Source organism: Spermophilus citellus (assembly GCF_964194105.1).
Source record: "Spermophilus citellus genome assembly, chromosome: 18".
Taxonomy (NCBI): Eukaryota; Metazoa; Chordata; class Mammalia; order Rodentia; family Sciuridae; genus Spermophilus; species Spermophilus citellus.
Genome location: NC_138200.1, coordinates 53,145,684 through 53,167,138, shown reverse-complemented (window position 1 = coordinate 53,167,138; position 21,455 = coordinate 53,145,684). Strand labels below are relative to the sequence as shown.

The 21,455-nt window shown below is 40.3% G+C and overlaps 1 protein-coding gene across 10 annotated transcripts in view; it reads right to left on the bottom strand.

The window, feature by feature from the left end:
* The window catches only part of ZFP90 (ZFP90 zinc finger protein), a 60,493-nt gene extending 41,102 nt beyond the window's left edge, over positions 1 to 19,391 (bottom strand). For 5 of the 10 annotated variants that reach the window (XM_081273794.1, XM_081273793.1, XM_081273795.1 and 2 more), the window contains exons 1-5: positions 19,253 to 19,391; positions 18,863 to 18,929; positions 11,739 to 11,865; positions 11,126 to 11,221; positions 2,913 to 2,979 (exon numbers count right to left, since the gene is read on the bottom strand). In XM_081273794.1, the coding sequence (XP_081129920.1) occupies positions 2,969 to 2,979; positions 11,126 to 11,221; positions 11,739 to 11,865; positions 18,863 to 18,895 (267 nt within the window). In that variant the 5' untranslated portion in view covers positions 18,896 to 18,929; positions 19,253 to 19,391 and the 3' untranslated portion in view covers positions 2,913 to 2,968. Of the gene's footprint in view, positions 1 to 17; positions 260 to 1,888; positions 2,468 to 2,912; positions 2,980 to 3,010; positions 6,829 to 8,488; positions 9,785 to 11,125; positions 11,222 to 11,738; positions 11,866 to 18,862; positions 18,930 to 19,195 lie in introns of those variants that run through there. The other 5 variants (XM_081273791.1, XM_081273789.1, XM_081273786.1 and 2 more) reach the window with 5 other exon arrangements.
* Positions 19,392 to 21,455: the final 2,064 nt, after the last annotated feature.

The following is a 21,455-nucleotide window of genomic DNA, read 5'->3' as shown; positions in this document are numbered from 1 at the left end:
CCAGGTTCAAAATAAATAATTGTTATAGGACTTTGGTGAGAATTTTTCTCTTAGCTTGGAGTTGCTAATAAAGCCCATGTTTTAGTTAACTTTTTCATTGCTGTGATCAAAACATGCAACAAGAATAACTTGAAGGAGAAGTTTATATGGGTTTCACAGTTTCAGAGGTTTCAGTCCATAGAAGGCTGTCTCCATTGCAGTGGGCCCAGGATGAGGCAGCACATGGTGTTTGAAAGACTCAACAGAGGAAAGCTGCTCCCTTCATGGCAGCAAAAAGAGAGAGGGGTGGGGGAAGGACATGACAGTAGAATGCATTTTGACACATCACATATAAGTGGACTATTACTTATTCTGGTTGTACTGATTTAGAATCACACCAGTTGTGTAATCATATATGTACATAGGGTAATAATGTCCAATTCATTCTCCTATCCTTCCCGTATACCCCTAGCCTCACTTTACTCCCCTCTGCCTAATCCAAAGTACCTCTATTTTTTCCCCTCCCCTTATTGTGAATTAGCATCTGCATATCAGCGAAAACATTTGGACTTTGGTAGTCAAGGAAGGGCTCTTTGCTGATAAAATACTTGAGCAAAGGGCTGGGGATGTGGCTCAAGCTGTAGCGTGCTCACCTGGCATGCACGGGGCGCTGGGTTGGATCCTCAACACCACATAAAAATAAAAGATGTTGTGTCCACCGAAAACTAAAAAATAAATATTAAAAAATTCTCTCTCTCTGTCTCTAAAAAAAAAAAAATACTTAAGCAAAGATCTAAAGGGGAGGAGAAAGAGCCAATGTGAAAGTTCTGAAGTAGAAGTTGGCTGGGCCTGTGTAGGTTACTTTAGGGAGCCAGTGGGCCTGGGGCAGTGCTACCAAGAAGGGAGTGATGAGAAGACAGAGACAGATGACATCAGGCAGCAGGTAGTGTTGAGTGAGGCTTTCATTTAGATTTATTGAGTGAAATGGGGAGCTATTAGAGGTCTCTGAGCAGATCTTTTTACAATATGGTTCTGGCTGCTAAACTGTGAACACAAAGAGGTAGGGATGAAATCACAAACAAATTTGAGGGCTGTTGCAAAAATCTGGGCCAGAGATGTTGATGATTACTTGGACTATGGTGGTATCAGTAGAGAAAGAGAAATGGCCATTTTTTAAAATCCAGAAAATTAGCAGTCAGGCGTTACTATTGCTTGGCTGTGGGGTGTGAACAAAAATCAATCAACAGTGGTTACCTGGTTTAGGGCCTGAGGAACTCGAGAGATGGGAGTTGCCTTTTCTCATTTGGAAAGACTGAGTGAAGAACATACTTATAGGGGAGAAGGGGGAGATTGAGTTTATCTTTAGACATATCAAATTTGAGGCATGTTAAGACATTTAAGTGGAAATACAAAGTAAGCAGTTGGTTATTGTGCATATAGAATCATAGGATGGAGACATAAAATTTGAAGTTGTCATAAAGTAGATTTTTATGCTATGAGACAGGCTCAGAGTCCCAAGGTGGTGACTGTAGAAAAAGAAAACAGATCCAAAGACTAAGCCCTAAAGGAATTCCCACATCTAGAGCAAGGAAAGATAACTTGTGAGAGGTAATTGCCAATAAATTATAAGGAAATCTAGGTAAGTATCACCTGGAAGCCAAGTGAAAACATATGTCAAAAATGAGGCAAAAATGGACTGGGGATGTGGCTCAAGCAGTAGCACGCTCGCCTGGCATGCGTGCGGCCCGGGTTCGATCCTCAGCACCACATACAAACAAAGATGTTGTGTCCACCGAAAACTAAGAAATAAATATTAAAATTCTCTCTCTCTTTAAAAAAAAAAAGAAAAAAGAAAAATATTCCAGAGTCCTTTGCCACTTTGTCTTTGCTCAGCCTCCAACCTAACCTATCATCATATCCCTTCATCCATTCATCCCCAAATGAATTACATGTACTTCCTGAATGTAACATGGCTCTGGAGACATCAGAGTTTGAGGATAAGAGCTATACTGGTGGAGTCAGAAAATCCTGGATTTATAGCCTGAATCTGTCTTGGGCAGTACAACTGTAGGTAAGTTATTTATTTAACAAGGCTATAATACATGTATTCAGTTTATTTAATGCAAGCAACAGAAACACAAAAAATTAGGAAAAAAGGAAGAACTGTTGGACTGATAGTGGGGAGCTCATGGAATTCCAGAGAGCTTCAGGAATTGAACTAGGTCCAAGGGACCTCAGGGAATAGAAACAAGAATACTTGGATGTCAGCTTCATCTTCTGCTACTACAGGAGACCTCCCATCACTAATAACAAAAATCAGACTCTAGGAAGCTCTAGGCCTTCACCTTTACAGCCTAGATATTCAAAAACAGTTTCCTTGAGCCAGGCATAGTGACACATGCCTGCCTCAGGAGGCTGAGGCAAGAGGATTCCAAGTTTGAGGCCAGCTTCAGCAATTCAGTAGGGCCCTCAGCAACTTAGCAAAACCCTGTCTCAAAAAATAAAAAGGGGAGGGAACGTAGTTCAGTAGTAAAGCACCCCTGGGTTCAATCCCCAGCACACCCCCCACCACCACTAAAAAAAAAAGTTGCCTTGAAAGTTTAACTTTGAAAAAATTCTAGCAAAGGATTCTGATTGATTTGCCCCTAAAAATCAGGACTAAATACCCTCATGCATATTTATTCCCGATTTAGGTCACATGCCTGACCCTAGAAATATCACTGAGCTCTGGGGACACACTGACTTGTGTTCCTGTGGTCATTGAGGAGGGATTGTTACAAGATAAGAAAACAAAACACTGGGCAAAGACAAGGGCTGCCACAGCATCTCTAACCAGGAGTTGTGAGGATGAAATGAAATGATGGAAGTGAAGCACTAAGCACGATGTCTTTCACACACTAAACATAAATAAATGATAGCTACTATTAACTTACCTGGCTGTGAAGAGTTTAGCAGTTAATCCCTTCTTCTTGATGTGGCATCCTTTATCTTAGCCAAGTTCTGAAAATTGAAAAAGACAAACTGACTCCCATTCAACTCAGAAGGCAATTTATTGAAAGAATACAATCATGTTACAAGGATGCATTTCACATAGCCCTAAAAGGCTGGATATTCATAAGTGTATCATGCATGACTGCTTGTATTCGGAAAGCCCTCTGCTGAATTAGTCACTCATCTGTCCTTGGCTTCCTCCCTAGGGAGTCAACGAAGATGTGCTGAAAATCGATGGAGAATCAACTTTAGATTTAGACTTGTTCCACACATAAACTAGTGGTCTCCCTCTGGGTCTTCTGGAACTGAGTTTTTATAAACTTCAGTAACAGTGAAGCAGCACTCAATTGGTTACAATTCATGGGATTCCCTCCAAGCAGTCCAATATAGGGACCCCTTATCCCTCAGCACAAGTTTCTGACAGGCATCCTAACTACATGGTCAGAGAGGACCTGACTGAATTACCCATCATCAAACTATGTGTCAACACAAGCATGGCTTTGACATTGTGTGTGCTAAGCAACAAGTGTCACAGAAAAAGGTTTCTTTCAAGGGCTAACATCTAGAAAAGGCAGATTCACTATGGAATGTCCTATCCATCTTGATTCATAGGTGACACACTCATTGGGCTTCACATACCACATTTCAACACTCATGCTTATTTATCCCTGAAAAAAAAAATGATGAAGACTGTTTAAGAGCTACCTCATTGAGGATTAGAGAAGGGTGTTGACTCCTGTCGTCTGGCACACAAAGAATAAAGTATGAAGCATTCACCATCATCACCACTCATTTCACCCCTCCCTGAGAATCATAATCAGGGCTGGGAAACTTGCTTGTCTTGCAGGGGAATGACTCTTGAGTGAAGGGATCAATGTCCACAGTTGCTTTCAAATTTGTCTGCACTATTGATGTTAACCAATGAAGGTTCTGGAAATTCTTTTCAGATAACTTATGGGAGGCACTTGGGGTCATTAAGGGTCAGAGTGGGAGATTAATATTTAGCTCAAGCTTTTCAGATGGAGAAACACCTTGCAGCTAAAACAAGCCGATTTTTTTTTTTTTTTTTTTTGGTAATGGCAAAATATTCTTTTGCACACACAATGAGCCAAAGCATGCTGTTTCTCTGAGTCAAAAGACAGAATTTATGGCAACGGGTAACTGATTAACTGGACTTCTGCAGTGTAAAATTAATTTGGAAAAAAATCTGCAAGTTTGGTGTTGTTTTCCTATTGATCTGCTACAGGAAACTCGGGGCATGATTTTTTTTAATGGGAGTGCAATGAAAAGTACAATAAAAGGACTTGCTAGTTCCATAAAACTGGCATGTTAGCTGAAAGTATAATATAACCAGGAAAAGGAAAAGTTACCCATAATTCAACTATCTAGTTTCTGTTAACATTTTGGCTTGTAAGCTTGCAATGTTTGTAAGTTTGAGACAAATTTGCATACTTTGCTGTCTCTTTTGATTTTAGAAATTTCAAAGTGTCCAACCAACCCATGGGTATCTATTTTAAAATTTATTTTAAAGCCTTCTGAATTCCAGAATACCCTTTCATAGTAGCAATGCTATGGAGCCAAAGACTCAGGAAACCTCCATTCTCCAGTCAGTTTTGTCATTACAGGATGTACCATCCTATAATGCACAAACCACCTCAAATCTTTGGCTTTCAGTCCTCTTTATCTGTACAATGAAGTGGTTGGGCTAATTACCTAATTCTTTAATTGGTAAATTCTTGGAGGTGGAACTGGTTTCCACAGAGAATTTCATGTAACAATTGCAGTTGAGAGCAACTATCAAGCAATGTTTAAAATAAGTTTTTGTCATTAGTGCAGCAGTTTTTGTGGGTGTTTTTGTTTTTTTAAAGGCTGTAAACAGTGGCAGTTACATGTCAAGCTGTCAAAGTTGGTGATCTGAATACTCATATTAAAAGCTTTATAAAGTCCAATGTGTAGGAATATAATTTCCAAATGGCTATATATGTTATTTGTAATTTTTACAAACACCTCTAATCACATATGAGAATGTAGCTTTTAATTTATTGTATAAAATTCTGTCTAGTGCTAAATTTTCTCCACACACAACATACACATACACACACACACAATTACATTCTTGAACTTTCTCTCCAATAAAAATCCTTGAATACTGAATTGGAACAGTATTTTAGCTAAAGCTTTCTATATATTCCTAAGTGTAGGGTTCCTACAGCTTATTTCGTGTATGAATTCTCTGGTGCTTTGTAAGAGCTGAGCTTCGACTGAAGTTTTTCCCACATTCCTTACAAGCATATGGTTTTTCTCCAGTATGAATTCTCTGATGATCATGCAGATTGGTTTTCTTTCGGAAGGCCCGCCCACATTCATTACATTCATATGGTTTCTCTCCAGTATGAGTTCTCTCATGCTGAATAAGAGATGAACTCTGACTGAAGGCTTTTCCACAGTCAATACATTCATAGGGTTTCTCTCCAGTGTGGGTTCTCTCATGTTGGGTAAGTGATGAGCGTCGACTGAAGGCTTCTCCACATTCATTACATTCATAGGGCTTCTCTCCAGTATGAATTCTGTGATGCTCTATGAAACTTGTACTTCTTTTAAAAGCTTTCCCACACACATTACACTGATAAGGTTTCTCTCCAGGATGGGAAACAGATTGTTGACTAAAGGCCTGCTCACAATCATAGGGATTCTCAGCAGTATGGATCCTCTGATGGTCAGTAAAGTCTGTAATGTGACTGAAGTCTTCTCCACAGTCATTACAATGGTAGGATTTCACTTCAGCCAGTAGATTTTCATCTTGAGTAAGAGATAAGTTGTGCTTGAAATCTACACTATAGTTATTGCTTTGGTAAGGTTTGCCTCTCTTATGAATCCTCATATGCTTATAAAGGGATGGGCTCTGACCAAAAGCCCTCCCACATATACTACATTCAAAAGGTTTCTCTCCAGTATGAGTCCTCTCATGTTGGACAAGGGAAGAACATCGACTAAAGGCTTTCCCACATTCCTTACACTGGAAAGGTTTCTCCCCACTATGAGTGACCTCATGTTGAGTGAGGGATGTACCATGCCTAAAGGACCTCCCACAGAGATTACAGCGATAAGGCTTTTCTCCAGTGTGAATTCTCTGGTGTTGAACAAGGGAGGAACTGCGCTGGAAGGCCTTCCCACAGAGACTACACTGATAGGGTTTCTCTCCAGTATGAGCATTCTCATGTTGACCTAGGGATGAACTATGCCTGAAGGCCTTTCCACACACATTGCACTCAAAGGGTTTTTCCCCAGTGTGAATTCTATGATGCTCAATAAGCTGTGTCTTCCAGAGGAAAGTTTTCCCACAGTCAGTACATTCATGGTGTTTCTTTCCAGGATAAATTCCCTGACCTGTACCATTGGGGAAATTATCTTCTCCTTTATGAGTTTTCTCATGTTTAGTAAGTGATGATCTGTGAATAAAGGCTTTTCTACATTTATTACATTTATAGGGTTTCTTTTTTGCAAGGACACTGTTCTGATTAAGCAACTCTCCATTATGTCCCAGATTGCTTCCAAGTGTTTCACATTCACTAGGCCTTATGCTTGAAGGAATGTTCAGTTGTGGAACCAGGTCTGTGTTCAATCTAGAGTCTTCACCAGATTTATTTTGTGCAAAACTTCCCTCTGGTGGGATTTTCTTCTGGGTAGATGCTTCTGGCCCTGGATGTCTCCTCCAGTTTTCCTGATGCCCCTCTAACTGGCTACTAATATCCCAGGGGTCTTCTATTGTGGCATTTGAGAAATCATCTGTGCTGTGGAATACTTCAGATATACCCTGCTGCAGATTTGATGATTTGGCTTCAGGCCTGGTCTTCCAGTCTGAAAGAAATGCAAAGTGCAAAAGTTCCCCTAATTCTTCCTGTTAAAACCAACCACTGTATTAGAAATGAGGAAATGAAAGAGATAAATTATACATGATTGTGTTTTGAAAACAGTCTTATACTCTGTGAAGACCCAAAATGAGGAATGGAAGAGTTAGGAGAGGTGATAGTGAAGACTATAGATGTAGAATGTGTGGTAAGACTATAGTGAATTAGGAAAGCCCATATAGGTGGGCTTGTTAATGAATAAAGGAAAAAGTGAGTATGAGTGTAGGCATAGATATAAATGTAATAGGATCATAGTCCATCTTGTAGGATCCTGTATGCTTTACATGTTTCGTGTCCATTTTACAAACAACCACAAAATCCACCTTCCTACTACATTAATTTAATAGTTCTTTTCAAGTCACCTCTGAAGTTCTGGGTCTCCAAGTAGTGCAGAGAAAAATATTCAGTCAATGAATATCTGACACACTTGAAGATCAAGAATTATAATTTACAAACTGAGAAAAAGTAGAATTTCAAGAGGCAATTTTTTTTTTTTTGGTACCAGAGATTGGGCCCAGGGGCCTTAACCACTGAGCAATATCCCCAGCCCTTTTTTATATTTTATTTAGAGACAGGGCCTCCCTGAGTTGATTAGGACCTTGCTAAGTTGCTGAGGCTGGCTTAAAACTCGCAAAACTCCTGCCTCAGCTTCTTGAGTTGCTGGGATTACAGGCATGCACCACTGCACAGCAGCAAATCATCTTTGTCCTTACCACTGGGGCTACAGTTTTAGTGTAGAGCTCTGATTCTATATTAATCACCTCTCTTGACCAAAAAGGATTTTTTTTTGGTTGGCTATATAAATGAATCTCTAAGTCTGTTTTTACTTCAGAATACCAATAACAGAGAATTAATTAATTTCTAGGTTCTAAAAAAAGCAAGCTTTTAAAACTAAGGAAAAGAAGCTTTCTGCCCTTACAAATGGAAATTTGGTGAATACATCTGTCAAAACCATGTGGATGGTACATAAAAGAGGTAAACATTTCATTGTATGTAACATTTTCTTAAAAAAAAAAAACTCTAGTTAATGATATGCATGCTGAAGTATATAGTGATGAATTGTACTCATGCCTGCAACTTCTTTGGAAGTGCATCAAAAAGTGGACTGATAGATGAACAGATATGTGAAAAAGATTTCGTTGTCCTTTACAATAAAAAATTGTAAAGGACAACGAATGTGATAATTCTGGTAGTAGGTATATTGTGTTCACTGTACTTTTTTTTTTCAATTTTTCAATATATTTTACACTTTTCATAATGAAATGTTGAGAAGGGAAAAAAACAACTAAGAGCCGCTAAACCTCAAATTCCTTACCCTTCAAGAATCAATTCTAAATTCTTAAGGCCTGAGAATGCTTTGTATTTTTTTAGAATCCTTATCAGTGGGGCATTCAAGAAAGTTTATTGAAATTAAGGAAAGAGAAAGTTTTCTCCCTAGCCAGATTCTACAATAGTCTAACAGACAGTATATACATAAATATAAATAAATCTGAGTTTGTATAGTGGAGAGGACAGAACTTGTATTTGTGACCAGGGAAAAAATAAATACATTAATGTATATCAGGTTTTATTTGAATCTGAACTCAAAGAATAGATGGCTTTGGGGAGGTAGAACATACTCCCTAATGAGGGAAAGCATATACTGTTTATAAGGGGAATTGCTACTTTGCCCATTATTCATTTCAAACTAAGGGGAGTTTGTTTTAGTAGGAACAGAAAGGTAATTCTAGAAGATATTATAGGGAACTTTTAAATTAAGGGAACTTCGGGAAACTTTGGTATATATACACAATGGAACATTACTCAGCATTAAAAGAGAATTAAATCATGGCATTTGCAGGTAAATGGATGGAGTTGGAGAATATAATGCTAAGTGAAGTAACCCAATCCCCCAAAACCAAAGGCTGAATGTTTTCTTCAATATGAGGATGCTGAATCATAATGGTGATGGCGGGGGGAGCATGGGAGGAATGGAGGAACTTTAGATAGGGCAAAGGGGAGAGAGGGGAAGACAGCGGGGCATGGGGGTAGGAAAGACGATGTGATGGAGACAGACATATATGAGGACGTGTGAGGACTCGAATGGTGTGAAAATACTTTGTTTACAATCAGTGTCTTGAAAAATTGTGCTCTATATGTGTATATGAGATGAATTACATTCTGCCATCATGTATAACAAATTAGAATAAAAAATAATTTAATAAAAAATTAAAGGAACTTCTGTTTCCTCATAATGAGTACAGTAAATAAAAGGAAAGTTTTGTCAGAGGTGAAAGATTTATGAAGATAATATATGAAAAACCAATATGGTCGATGAACTGATGAACAGTTAAACAAAATGTGGCATATTCATACAATGAAATAACTCAGCATAAAAAGAAATGAAGTATTTATATGGGCTGCAGCATGCATCAACCTTGAAAACACTGTACCAAGTTAAAGAAGCCAGTCATATATTATATAAATCTATTTATACAAAATGTCCAGCATAGACAGAAAGCAGATCAATGGCTTCCAGGGGCTGGGAGGAGTGGAGAGTGGGCTGTGAGTTGCTAATGGGTTTCTGGAGTGATGAGTTTTTTGAGGGTGATAAGCACATTCTAACTTTTTGCATAATATAGTGTACAACACAGTAGTGGTATTTACACAGCTCTCTGAAACACACACACACACACACAAACACTGACTTGTATGCTTTGAAAAGGTGACTTTTACAGTATGGGAATTATATCTTGATAAAGCCATTGTTTTAACAATTCAGCATGGATTATAAAAAGAAAAGACAGTGAGAAATTCTACCTGTGAATTATAGTATACTATCTTAGCCCAAGGCATAATTTAGGATGCCACCAGTGGAAGTTAAGAGACAGGAAAATCGAAGATGCTTCACAAAAGAGGAAAATAACCTGGGTTGAAAGAAAAAAAAAAAACCTGATTATTGTGTCTGGCCTAAGGGATCAGAAAACCCAGTGGTTTCTAAGAGGCAAAGGCAGAAATGAATAATGGGCAAAGTAGCAAAATGTGCTGACTGGGGATGAAAGACATAAAAGATAATATGAGCTCCATGAGACTTCCAACTGAAGGTCCTGTGAGGAGAAAAATGACCAGGGTATAAGTAAGGAGGATTTATGGGTCCACAGCATAGAATAAAGAGCTGCAACTACCACAAAGGCAGGCAACTTTTTAGAAAGGTCACAGAGAAAGAAAGCAGAGAAGGCTGAAGATTCCTAAGTGGCTTCACTTGGGGCAAAAACAAAAGACCCTGTTACATTATGGATGTTATGTGTCCTCCAAAGGCCCATGTATTAAAGGCTTGGTCCCCAGGGTAGAGCTATTGGGAGGTGATAGAATCTTTATGAGATGGGACCCAATGGGAATTCTTTAGGTCACTGGGTAAAGGCCCTTGAAGGGGATCATGGGATCTTTTTTCTCTTTTGCTTCCTGGCTGATGAAGTGAGCAATTCCACTTGGCCAAACACTCCTGTCATGATGTGATGCCTTGCCACAGACCCAAAGCAACATGGCTAATTGATCATGAATGGAACCTCTAAACCTGTGAGCCAAAATAAACCTTTTCTTTTTAAGTCAGTCACCCCAGGCATTTCATTACAGTAACAGAAAGCTGACTACCACAGACTTAAAACCCAGAACCCCACCCCACACACAAGCCAGGAGATTGGGAAAGGACGTACTAGAAGGATATAGAGGGAGGCAATGAATCCAACCAGCATAAATACAGGATGGAAGCAAGATAGTGTTGCTCCTAAGACAGGTGTTTCAGGAATGTGGCCAGTGAAAGGTGTCTAGAAGCAGGTTATAAAGAAAAAAATCAAGGCTGAAGTATTTCCTACAAGTCCACAGCATCCAACAGTGAAAGCAACAGACAAAATAAGGAGGAGATATGGAAGTTCAATTCATGTCTGAAAGAGTAAGAAACAGGATTACTACATAATGAAGGTAGTCTGAGAATATCCAAGGAAAATATAATCTAGCAGGCAGATTCAGGATAGGCAGAGATAGTATTTTTGAGCTAGGGTAAAAGGCTACTTTAAGAAAAAGGGGTACCTTTTTCTCTTAAGACCTACTTTCAGGAGAGGTATCATTGGAGAAGACAGACATGCATAGATGTCACTCAGAAGATGGCTTCAGCTTCCTCTGCAGGTCTAAGAGGTTCCTAAGCTTGCTGATGGTGCCCCCTCCCTAAGCTTGTGCCACTGTCTGCACAAGTAGAATTCTCACTCATTTACCTGAACAGAAAGGCCTTTGGATTTCTCCCTCTGATATCCATGGCTCTTCTCCTTGCTCCAATTTGAAGATCACTTCTGGCTTGGAAACTTGATACCCTGCTCATGGGTAAATACACAAGATTTGGGTGTTTGTGCAAGGACAGAGAACCTTCCTATAATCAGTTCTAGTCCTTGATCCTCAGGAACTCTGAAGGAAAAAAAAGGTGCAACTTAAGGAGTCATGCAATCAAAGTGCCTATTTCCATTTCTGCAAATAAAGACTTTTCACCTAAAGAGAAGGCTCAAAATCTTAGAAAGGTGAGTCCTAAAGACATGAATAAGCTCTAATCCCTGGACACCCTGCTCATAGTTACCTAGACTATGAGCACCACACTCTTAGCAACTGAGAAAGGAAAGACCCGCCAACAGGAGGGACACCAAGGGAAGTGATTCTTTATATATATATATATATATATATATATATATATATATATATATATTTATTTTTTAGTATTTGGTGGACACAACATCTTAGTTTGTATGTGGTGCTGAGGATCGAACCCGGGCTGCACGAATGCCAGGCGAGTGCGCTACCGCTTGAGCCACATCCCCAGCCCCAGGAAGTGATTCTTACCAAGAGAAACCAGGTGGCTGTAGTTCTCCAGCATCACATCCCTATATAAGTTCCTCTGAGCAGGGTCCACATGATGCCATTCTTCACGGGTGAAGTCCACAGCCACATCTTTGAATGTCACTGATTCCTACAAGATCACATTCCTGCTCAACTAGGGATCAACCCTACAAATGTTCCCATGGCAATACTGGGAACATATGGTGGGATTTATTAGAAGCAGTAATCATGTGTTTGCAATGTTGGGTTATATATGCTAGTCAGTTATATAACTCTACAAAGAATCTAGTATATCTGTCAAGAAAGTCATGAGGGGCAATTTGTCTTGTAACCCTATATCCCTACTTAGCTATCTTCCTGTTTTCCTTCCCAACTAAGGCTGTTTATAGAATCACTGATTCCTTGTGGCCCAATTATTTCTGCTGTTACAAAAATTCAAATACAGTGGCAAGTAAAAAATGACAGCCCTCTTTCACCCCCACAACTAATCCATCCCATTTTGCTTTCCAGAAGCAATCACTCTTAACAGTTTGGTGTATACATTTACAAGTCTCTTGTCCATATTTTACACATACATACAGAAGTTATGTTTTATGACTTTCATATTATTCTACAACCTGCCTTTTACATTTGACTATGTATCTTGAAGATCTTTTCATACTAGTATATATAATTTCACCTTATTACTTTGAACCATTTCAGCACTCTGTAGTATAGCTGTTTCACTGTCTAAAATCACAATACCTTTATTATATTTATTTATTTTTATGTGGTGCTGGGGATCAAACCCAGTGCCTCATGCATGCTAGGCAAGTGTTCCACCACTGAATCACAACCCCTGGCCCTTCACTGCCTAAAATCAATAGCATCCACTATATTAAAAATAAAATCTAAGCTCTGCTATCATGCACTAGGCTGTAGTTATCCTGATCTTGCTTTCCTTAACTACATCAAGCTTCTTTGTTGAGTGTAAAATACACAAAAGATTTCAAAGATTTAGTATCAAAAAAGTAAAATGCCTCCTTAGTAATTTTAAAATATTAATAACAGAAATTATAATATTCTGGATATATTGGGTTAAATAATATGTATTACTAAAATTAATTTTATCTGCTATTTTTCACATTTTGAAAACTAGTAAATTAAAATAACTATACAGATATAGCTCCTATTTCTTTGGGACAATGTTGTTCTAGATTATTCTAGATCTCTGCTTTAATTCACCCTTTTCCAGACTACTGATTCATCTTTCTCAGACTTTGCCCTTCTGCCATAACACCTCATATTTCTACCACATGGACTCTGCCCTAATAATATATTCTCTTTTGTGTCACCTTGCCTTTGTACATCCTATTCTGATCACAGTGTGCTTTCTTCCCTCAGCTATATGGCAAAAATTCCCAGACATCATTCTAGAACAAGTTCAATTTTCCCTTCCTGTGTGGAGCTTTTCCAGAACTTCCAACCTCCATGTCTTCCTCCAGCCTTTAGTCCACTTCTCCACTTCAGAATTACCGCCATCTACACAAATTTTTCTCCCTCAAGAATTTCTCAGACTTCATTTCAGAATCACCACCACAAGCATTTTGAGAGTGAATAGAATTACCTGGGAAACTTTTATCTAAATTGCCCGAGGCCTTGACAAGCATTTTTGAAAGTTCCTTAGGTGGCTGGGCATGGTGGTGCATGCCTGTAATCCCAGTGTCTTGGTAGGCTGAGGCAGGAGGATAGCAAGTTCAAGGCCAGTCTCAGCAATTTAGCAAGGCTCAGCAAATCAGTGAGACCCTGTCTAAAAATAAAAAAGATATAAAGGGCTGGAAATGTAGCTCAGTGATAAAGTGCCCCTGGGTTAAACTGCCAATACCAAAAAAAAAAAAAAAAAGCTATCAGAATGTTTCTACAAATGAAGGTTAAGTTAAGCATGACTCTAAAATCTGGCAGAGATCTCTTTCTCTGAGAGCTATTTCACTAAAGAATACAGATGAAAAACTTTCCAATGGTATTTTGAAAGAATTATCTACTATAATCAAATGGGATTACCCGGTATTATTTATAATAGTAAAAAAATGGAGAAACAATTTAAATGTCTTAAAAGAAATGTCTAGGGCTGGGGTTGTGGCTCAGTGGCATCTTCAGCACCACATAAAAAAATAAATAACAAAGATACTGTGTCCATGTATAACTAAAAAATATTGTGTTCATGTATAACTAAAAATATTTTTTTAAAAAAGAAATGGCTATGTAACTTTTAGTACATTCATGCAAAACAATATAATACTGCTATTACCACTGATAGAAAAAGATAAATCCTCATAAAAATGATATAAATTTTTATTTTATTCTTTTTCGGTAGCAGGAATTGAAACCAGGGGCACTCACTACACCACATTCCCAGCCTCCCTCCACACCACTTTTTTTTTTTTTTTTTTTGGTACTACGGATTGAACTCAGGGGCACTCAACCACTAAGTCACATCCCCAGCCCTTTTTTGTATTTTATTTAGAGACAGGGTCTCACTGAGTTGCTCAGTGCCTCACCATGCTGAGACTGGCTTTGAACTCCTGATCATCCTGCCTCAGCATCCCCTGCGGCTGGGATTACAGGCATGTACCACCGTGCCTGGCTCCCCACACAACTTTTTTTTTTTTTTTTTTTTTTTTTGAGACAGGCTCTCATTAAATTGCATAGGGCCTCACTAAGTTGCTGAGAATTTACAATCCTCCTGTCTCAGCTTCCCTAGCTTCTAGAATTACAGGCATGAGCCACTGCGTCTGGCTGAAATAAAAATTTAAATGTAATAATCGAAATGTTTAAAAGAAAAAAACATGAATAGAGAGAAAAGAAGGAAATTCATCAAATCACTAATACAGAGGCACTAAAGAGGGATCACAAATGCCTCTTTTTCTATTAAAACACCATTGTATTGAAATTAATATCCAGAATATACAGAGAACACCTAACACTCAACAAAAAAACCAAACAATCCAACTGAAAAAAAAAATGAGCAAAGGAGAGCTGCAATCCCAGCTATTTGAGAGGCTGAAGTAGAAGAATCACATTCGAGGCCAGCCTGGGCAACTTTATGGAGATGCTGACTCAAAAAGGACTGATGATGTAGCTCACAACTAAAGCACTTGCTCACCACGTGCCAAGTCCTGGGTTCAATCCCCAGCACCACACACACACACACACACACACACACACACACACGAAAAAAGCTTGAATAAGCATTTTTTCCAAAGAAGGTATGCAAATGGCCAATGAGTATATGAAAAGATGCTCACTTTCATTAATCATTAGAAAGTTGCAAATCAAAACTACAATGCAGAAAGTATAAAACTGCTACTAGGGGGTTAGTTGTTCTGAATGTTCACTCATTATACCCACCTACCTCAAGATTACTCTGAAGTAAGCAATAGAAAGGAGGAGTCAAATGGCCCTGCCCTTCAAGGGCTCAAAGCCTGAAACTGATGGGGGAAACACCACTATACTATGTAAGAACAGTAACATCATAGGCATGCATAGCTAGTTCTTCTAGGAATGCACAGAGGGAAGAGAAGGTGTATTTGACCTAAGGCTTAAAGACCAGCTCCACTTCTTAGCTCAGAAGGAAGCTGGGAAAGGAATAGAAGGAGCTCTAACATTCTTGACCAGAAATCATCCTAACCTAATTAAGAAGTGGCTTGGCTTCCCCTGATGGCCCTGCAGCATCTTGTCTTGAATTTGGGTGACACAGACCACGTTTTCCTGGGTCTGGTCAACTAGATGATCTAACCACAGAGCTGTTAGAATCTTGAGTCAGCAGAGACCAGTCTTTGATCCCTCCCCATTAAGTTAGAACTCTCAATAATTTCTTACTGTTTTGGTGAATGGAAAACACCTTTTTATTTTCCCTAACTGAAAATGTAGTACATATATAAAGAAGGAGAACACGGATGTAGAGTGTTTACACTGATAAAGCTACTCACAATCCTAGAGGCTACTAATTCTAAGAGCATCCCACTGCTTCCATCTCTGCTCCCATTCCCTCCTACTTCAGGTGGAGACATTCTGGCTATATGTCAACTACACCTACCAAAACACCTCTCTAAAAGAGCTCCAACTTTCAAACTTTCTCCTATGACTCATCAGTCATGGCAATATTTAAAGTTATACTAGCTCCCTGCCTAAAATCAGTTCCAGCTATACTGGTCTCCTAGCTGCTCCTTGAATAAACCAGACACATCCTGCATTAGGCTGTTCCCTCTAACCACTGCACTCTTCCCCCAAATGTCTGCATCCTTAATTCCCTCACCTCCTTTAAATCTACTCAGATGTCATTTCAGGAAGGATAAGGTTTACCTTAGCCTTGCTATTTAAAATTGTGTCCCTAGGGCTGGGGATATGGCACAAGCGGTAGCGCACTCGCCTGGCATGCGTGCGGCCCGGGTTCGATCCTCAGCACCACATACCAACAAAGATGATGTGTCCGCCGAAAACTAAAAAATAAATATTAAAAATATTCTCTCTCTCTCTCTCTCTCTCTCTCTCGCTCTTTCTTTTAAAAATAAAATAAAATTGTATCCCTACTGGGCATGATAGTGCTTGCCTATAATCCTACCACTTGGGAGGTGGGGGCAGGAAGATCACAAGTTCAAGGCCAGCCTTAGCAATTTAGCAAGACCCTCAGCAACTCTGCAAGAGCCTGTGTCAAAATAAGAAATAAAAGGGCCGGAGATATAGCTCAGTGGTAAACCACACAAGTTCAATCCCCAGTACCCACCCACCCCAAAATCTATATCCCTATCACAAGTCCCCTACCTTCCCTCTTACCTTTCTCTTTTTTCTATGAAACTATTCTAGAATACTATAAAATGTACTTAGTTACTGAATTCTTCCAACTCTCTTCTCTTTCTAGAATATAAGGTCCATAAGAACAAAGTCCTTTATAATTGTGTTCACTGAAGTATCCCAACTGCCTAGACAAATGCCCAGACATATAATAGGGGCTCAATGACTTATCTGTTGAATGAATAAATAAATGAGTGAATGGGTTATAAGGCCAAAAATAAAAAAAGTACAAGCTCCTTAGTGTCCACTTGCTGCCTGCAGCCCACATCTGTTGTCACAGGTCTTACCTCTCAACTCCCCTAACACACAAAGTCAGTCAGCTCTACTTTTACCCCCCTTATTTTCACCTGCTTAGACTCTATTTCTATTCATACGTGGCATCTCCACTGATTCCTTTCCACAGGCAGAATTTCTTATCTCCTCCCTGAATTCACAGCAGTCTCTGGACCTCTGCAACAACAGGGGACTCCACCTCTCTGTGCTATACTTCTGTGTGAGACTCTACCCCCACTCATCTTTGCATTCCCCTGAGGACCATGCTCAAAGAAGGAAAACCACTGATAAAGGAAAGTTCTGCCTAAAAAGCCCCACTTAAGGCCAGTGTTCTGTTATTTCCTGTCCCTCATCTCCAGTCATCACCTGCAGACTGAGTTTAGATAACTCAAGAGACCATCAAAAATTGCAGGAAAATGTCACTAGTCAGAGTGCTTGGGAAGTATAGCTCTAAAAGTAAAGTTAAAGAGGGCTTAAAATTCACTGCTTAGAACACATAGCCACTGTCACCATTAAAAAGCCCTCCTACAATATTGATAATTTGTCACTTGTAGGTTGAGTAGTGTCTGAAAATAAGAGAATCTGTAATTGGAATCTGTAATCTGCTATTCCTAAAATATATCATTTATATTAACAATGCTTAATAGACACCCATTCCAATTTAACAACCACTTGTTTTCTTAAAGATGAAAATGCTCTTTGGCAGGAATAACTGTTACTATGAAATTAGTTCTTCCTTAATTTTTGTTACTCACTTTTAAATTAGTAGTTGGCTTATTTATTTCATGATAATCTATTATTTCATGGTGTATTTGATTAAGACTGTCATATTAAAAGCCTTAAGTGTAGTCTCTATCTTTAATGTTCCAACTTCCCTTCTTAGTACATGCAATAAACATTTAGGTTTCTAAAAAAAGGGGGGAAAAAAAAGCAACGCTCCTTCAGAAAAAGCCATCCCCCAGATGAAATATTAAGCCATCCTAATTCTCAGCCTACAGAGGAAACACTGAAAAGGTGATAACAATGATTACTCAAACTAAATAACTATTTCTAGTACTGACACCTGTTTTACTCCATAAGGCTCATAAAACAAAATTATAACAAGCAGTAAAAAAACACAGGTGTATTTAAGCATACTTTGTGTGCTTAATATACAGTAAGCTTTTCTTTCTTTTTTCTTTTTTTGTAAATGGCTTTTAAAGGACATTAGTAGTTGGTACTTTTTTCTGGATTGATCTTGATTGTCTCATACACCAACAATAATTTACAATTTTTCCTTAATTCTAAAGAGTATGGACTAAAAGATCCAGATAAAATCTGGATATATTTTTCACCAATATACTCTGTAAATTAATGGATACTCTTGAGTTGTGATATTTCTAGAAAATGCACTCTCTGTCACAAGAACAAATGGGTTCACAAATCAGCCTCATATTAATTAAAGCAAAGGCTATGACATCTGGAGATGCATGTGTGCACTATCAGACCTTTGTTAAAGCAGAAAAGGCCACAAAAAATCTCGTGGCTGGTTAACTCTGGTGGTTTTTGTTTTCTTTTGTTGTTTTTGGTCTTGCCCAAGAAAGCCCCATCACCAACCTCTTCCTAGGCTTATTTTGATCAGGTTTCTTTGGCCCCTGATGGGCTTCTGGATCAGAAGGGGTTCTTCTCTTTTCACTCACTGACTGTCACTTCCTCTTCTACAATTTCCTATCTGGTCACTCCACCCTCTCCATTCCTCATTGACAGAGTTCAAAGAACTAGCACAGTACTCGGGACTTCCCAACACATTTAACCTTAACTCCTCTCACAGGATTGCACCACCGTGGTCTCCTCTAACCCACAGTGCCGCCAGACTTTTGGGAATCCCTCCCCACGGGCTCTGGACATCCTGGGACTTTGCGTGCCTGGGGCTCGGAGCGGCAATCGAGCCAGGAATCAGAGTCTCTAGAACAATGACTGTTCCAAAAGCGCCCCAGAGCACCGCTGGATGGGATGCCCCGGGAGGTTCGGAACCAGCGGCTCACCTGGGGCGCGGCCATCGGAGGCCTGGGGGCCATTTCTGTCTCTGCGGGGCGGGCTCCCGGACAGCGGCTGCGGAGAGAGGACAGCGCGCACTCACCAGGCTGCAACCAGGGTCCCCACCCTGCCCGCCGCGCCTCCGCCCGCGCTCCCAGCCACTTCTGCCCGGAGGGTGGGGAGGAGGGCGGATCCCGTCAGGGCCAGCCGCCCCTCCTCCCCCAAACTGGGGCTTGGCGGCTTCTCGGACAACCCCCTCCAGCCACGCCCAGTCACACCCGCAGGATGGTGGGCGAGGCCCAATTGACACCCCTCAAACCCGTGAGAAGTGTTGCGCCGACCCGCGCACTCCGAATCAGCGCCTCCAGGGGGCTCAGGACTTGTGACCTCAGGCCTACCCAGGGCCTCAGATCGGCCGTCGACCACCGCCGCAGGCTCTGTTCTCTCCAGGTCTTTTCTGCAGAAGGGTTAGCTGCCCAAAGCGGCCTCCGCCGCAACTGGGCTGGACAATGGCCGCAGCGGCGGGGTAGAACCAGAAGTGCGCCTGCGCACACGGAGCCTCGCTCCCACACCCCCCCAGAGCCGTGGCGGGCACGTGAACTACACTTCCCAGAGGGCCTCGCGCGCGGGCCCCTCAGAGGCTGCCCCTAAGACTCCGTGCCCCCTGGTGGGGACTGCAGTGAGGGCGAGCGGGCCGGGCAGTGTGGCTTGAATGTTGGTGTGTCCTTTTAGTGACTGAACCTATCTAGTGGCGGGATACAGCTCTGGCGCCTGCGGTTGAGACAGACAATAAAAACGTAAAACACAAGATAGTTTCGGGAGAAAGTGAGGCCAAGTTAGAGCCTGGGGAACGTTGATGCTTCGATGCCATCTTCACCCATGGGTCACTACCAAAGTTTGGACATCCTGACCCCCCAGACTACATCTATAACTAAGATACTATTTAATGATATTAAAGGAGAGGAAAAGGAAATTTCAGATAAATCCACGACCTCCTGATCGATGGCATAAGTAAACTGCTACTACCGTGTTACTTCATTATTTGATCTCCTATTACTCAGGATTTTCTGCTTGGGATAAGCCTTAAATAGTGTAAAATTTTAACACAAAGATAGGTAGACTTTTAGATGCAGCCAATGGGTTTATATAATTACTTCATATGTCATAAAAGTCAGTCTCAATTTCCTAGACCTAAACTTGAATTCTTTGGAGCATCACATACAAAGTAGAAAATGATTATACCTACGTGTTCCTGATGTTATATTACTTTATCGAGAGTGTGTGCATTTAAAAATTATGCTTTCTTCCATTACTCCCTGAATATATGCTCTGGAATTAGCAGTATAATGTTCTGAATTAGTAATTCAGAAATATGAATTAGAATGGTCTGGGGTGACCTAAATTAATAATTTAGTAACTTGGATTTAAGGAGGCAATTACAGAGAAAAAAAGAATACCAGGCCGAAGGGACCCCGGGTGCAAAAGTCCTCAGGTGGAAACAAGTTTGATTTGTTTTAGAAACAGTTGCCTAAAGCAGCTGTAACAAAGTGAGGGATGGGAAAGTGGGTGGAGAAGTTAGGAAAGCAGGTAGGGAGCCCCAAGTTTTGGGGGTCATGATAAAAAAAGAGTGTGGATTTAACCTTGAGTGATGGGAACCACTGGATTAGCAAAACAGTGGAGTTGCTTATTACTGTGAGGGGATAAGAAGACCTTTTCCTATTGTCTCAGAATTGGTAACCAGGACCCAGAGTGGAAGATTAAGTTCTTTGTATTCTAAAGAGATACATTTGGGGCATCTTTCTAAAGAGATACATTTGGGGCTAGATGCATCAATTCTTACATAGGAGACAGTGCTGATTTGCCCTGTGGCTATTAACCATTGCCCCCAATGCCACCCTTCTTTCCCCACTATTTAAGAAGATTAGGATGGGAAAGAAAAGGAAGAATTCCTCCAAACAGCAAGTCCTCCTCCTAGTATGGAATGTGGTGTTCCATTCCCAACCACAAGATGAACTTGAGAAAGAGAAGCACTCAAATACTGACATTACCCAGGAGAGGAGGTTTTTATAAATTACAAGGGAAAGGGAATTAGAGAGCAATGCTGAGTGTAAGGCAGACAGCCTGAATTTCCATTGATTGGGTAGTAAGTGGATGCTAGAAAAAAAATTGGACTTGGGCCCACAGGGCTTTGGGTAGTACAGCCTGTGGAATTAACTGGGTATGAGAAAGAACTGGGGAGATTGGAAGAGGTTGAAGTGCAGCCAGAATCCAGAGCCAGAATTCCCAAGACAGGTGGTATCCAAGGGTTTCCTTAGGAACAAATGTACTTCCATTTCTTTTTTTTTTTTTTTTTTTTTTTTTAGTTCTCGGCGTACACAACATCTTTGTTGGTATGTGGTGCTGAGGATCGAACCCGGGCCGCACGCATGCCAGGGCAAGCGGGCTACCGCTTGAGCCACATCCCCAGCCCAAATGTACTTCCATTTCTATCAGTGTGGCTCAGCAACTCAGTAAATGGGATTCACTGTTGACCTTCTTTCTCTGGGACCCATTGTTACCCAGAGATTCACTATTTACTTTTCTCTTCCAGGACTCATTGGC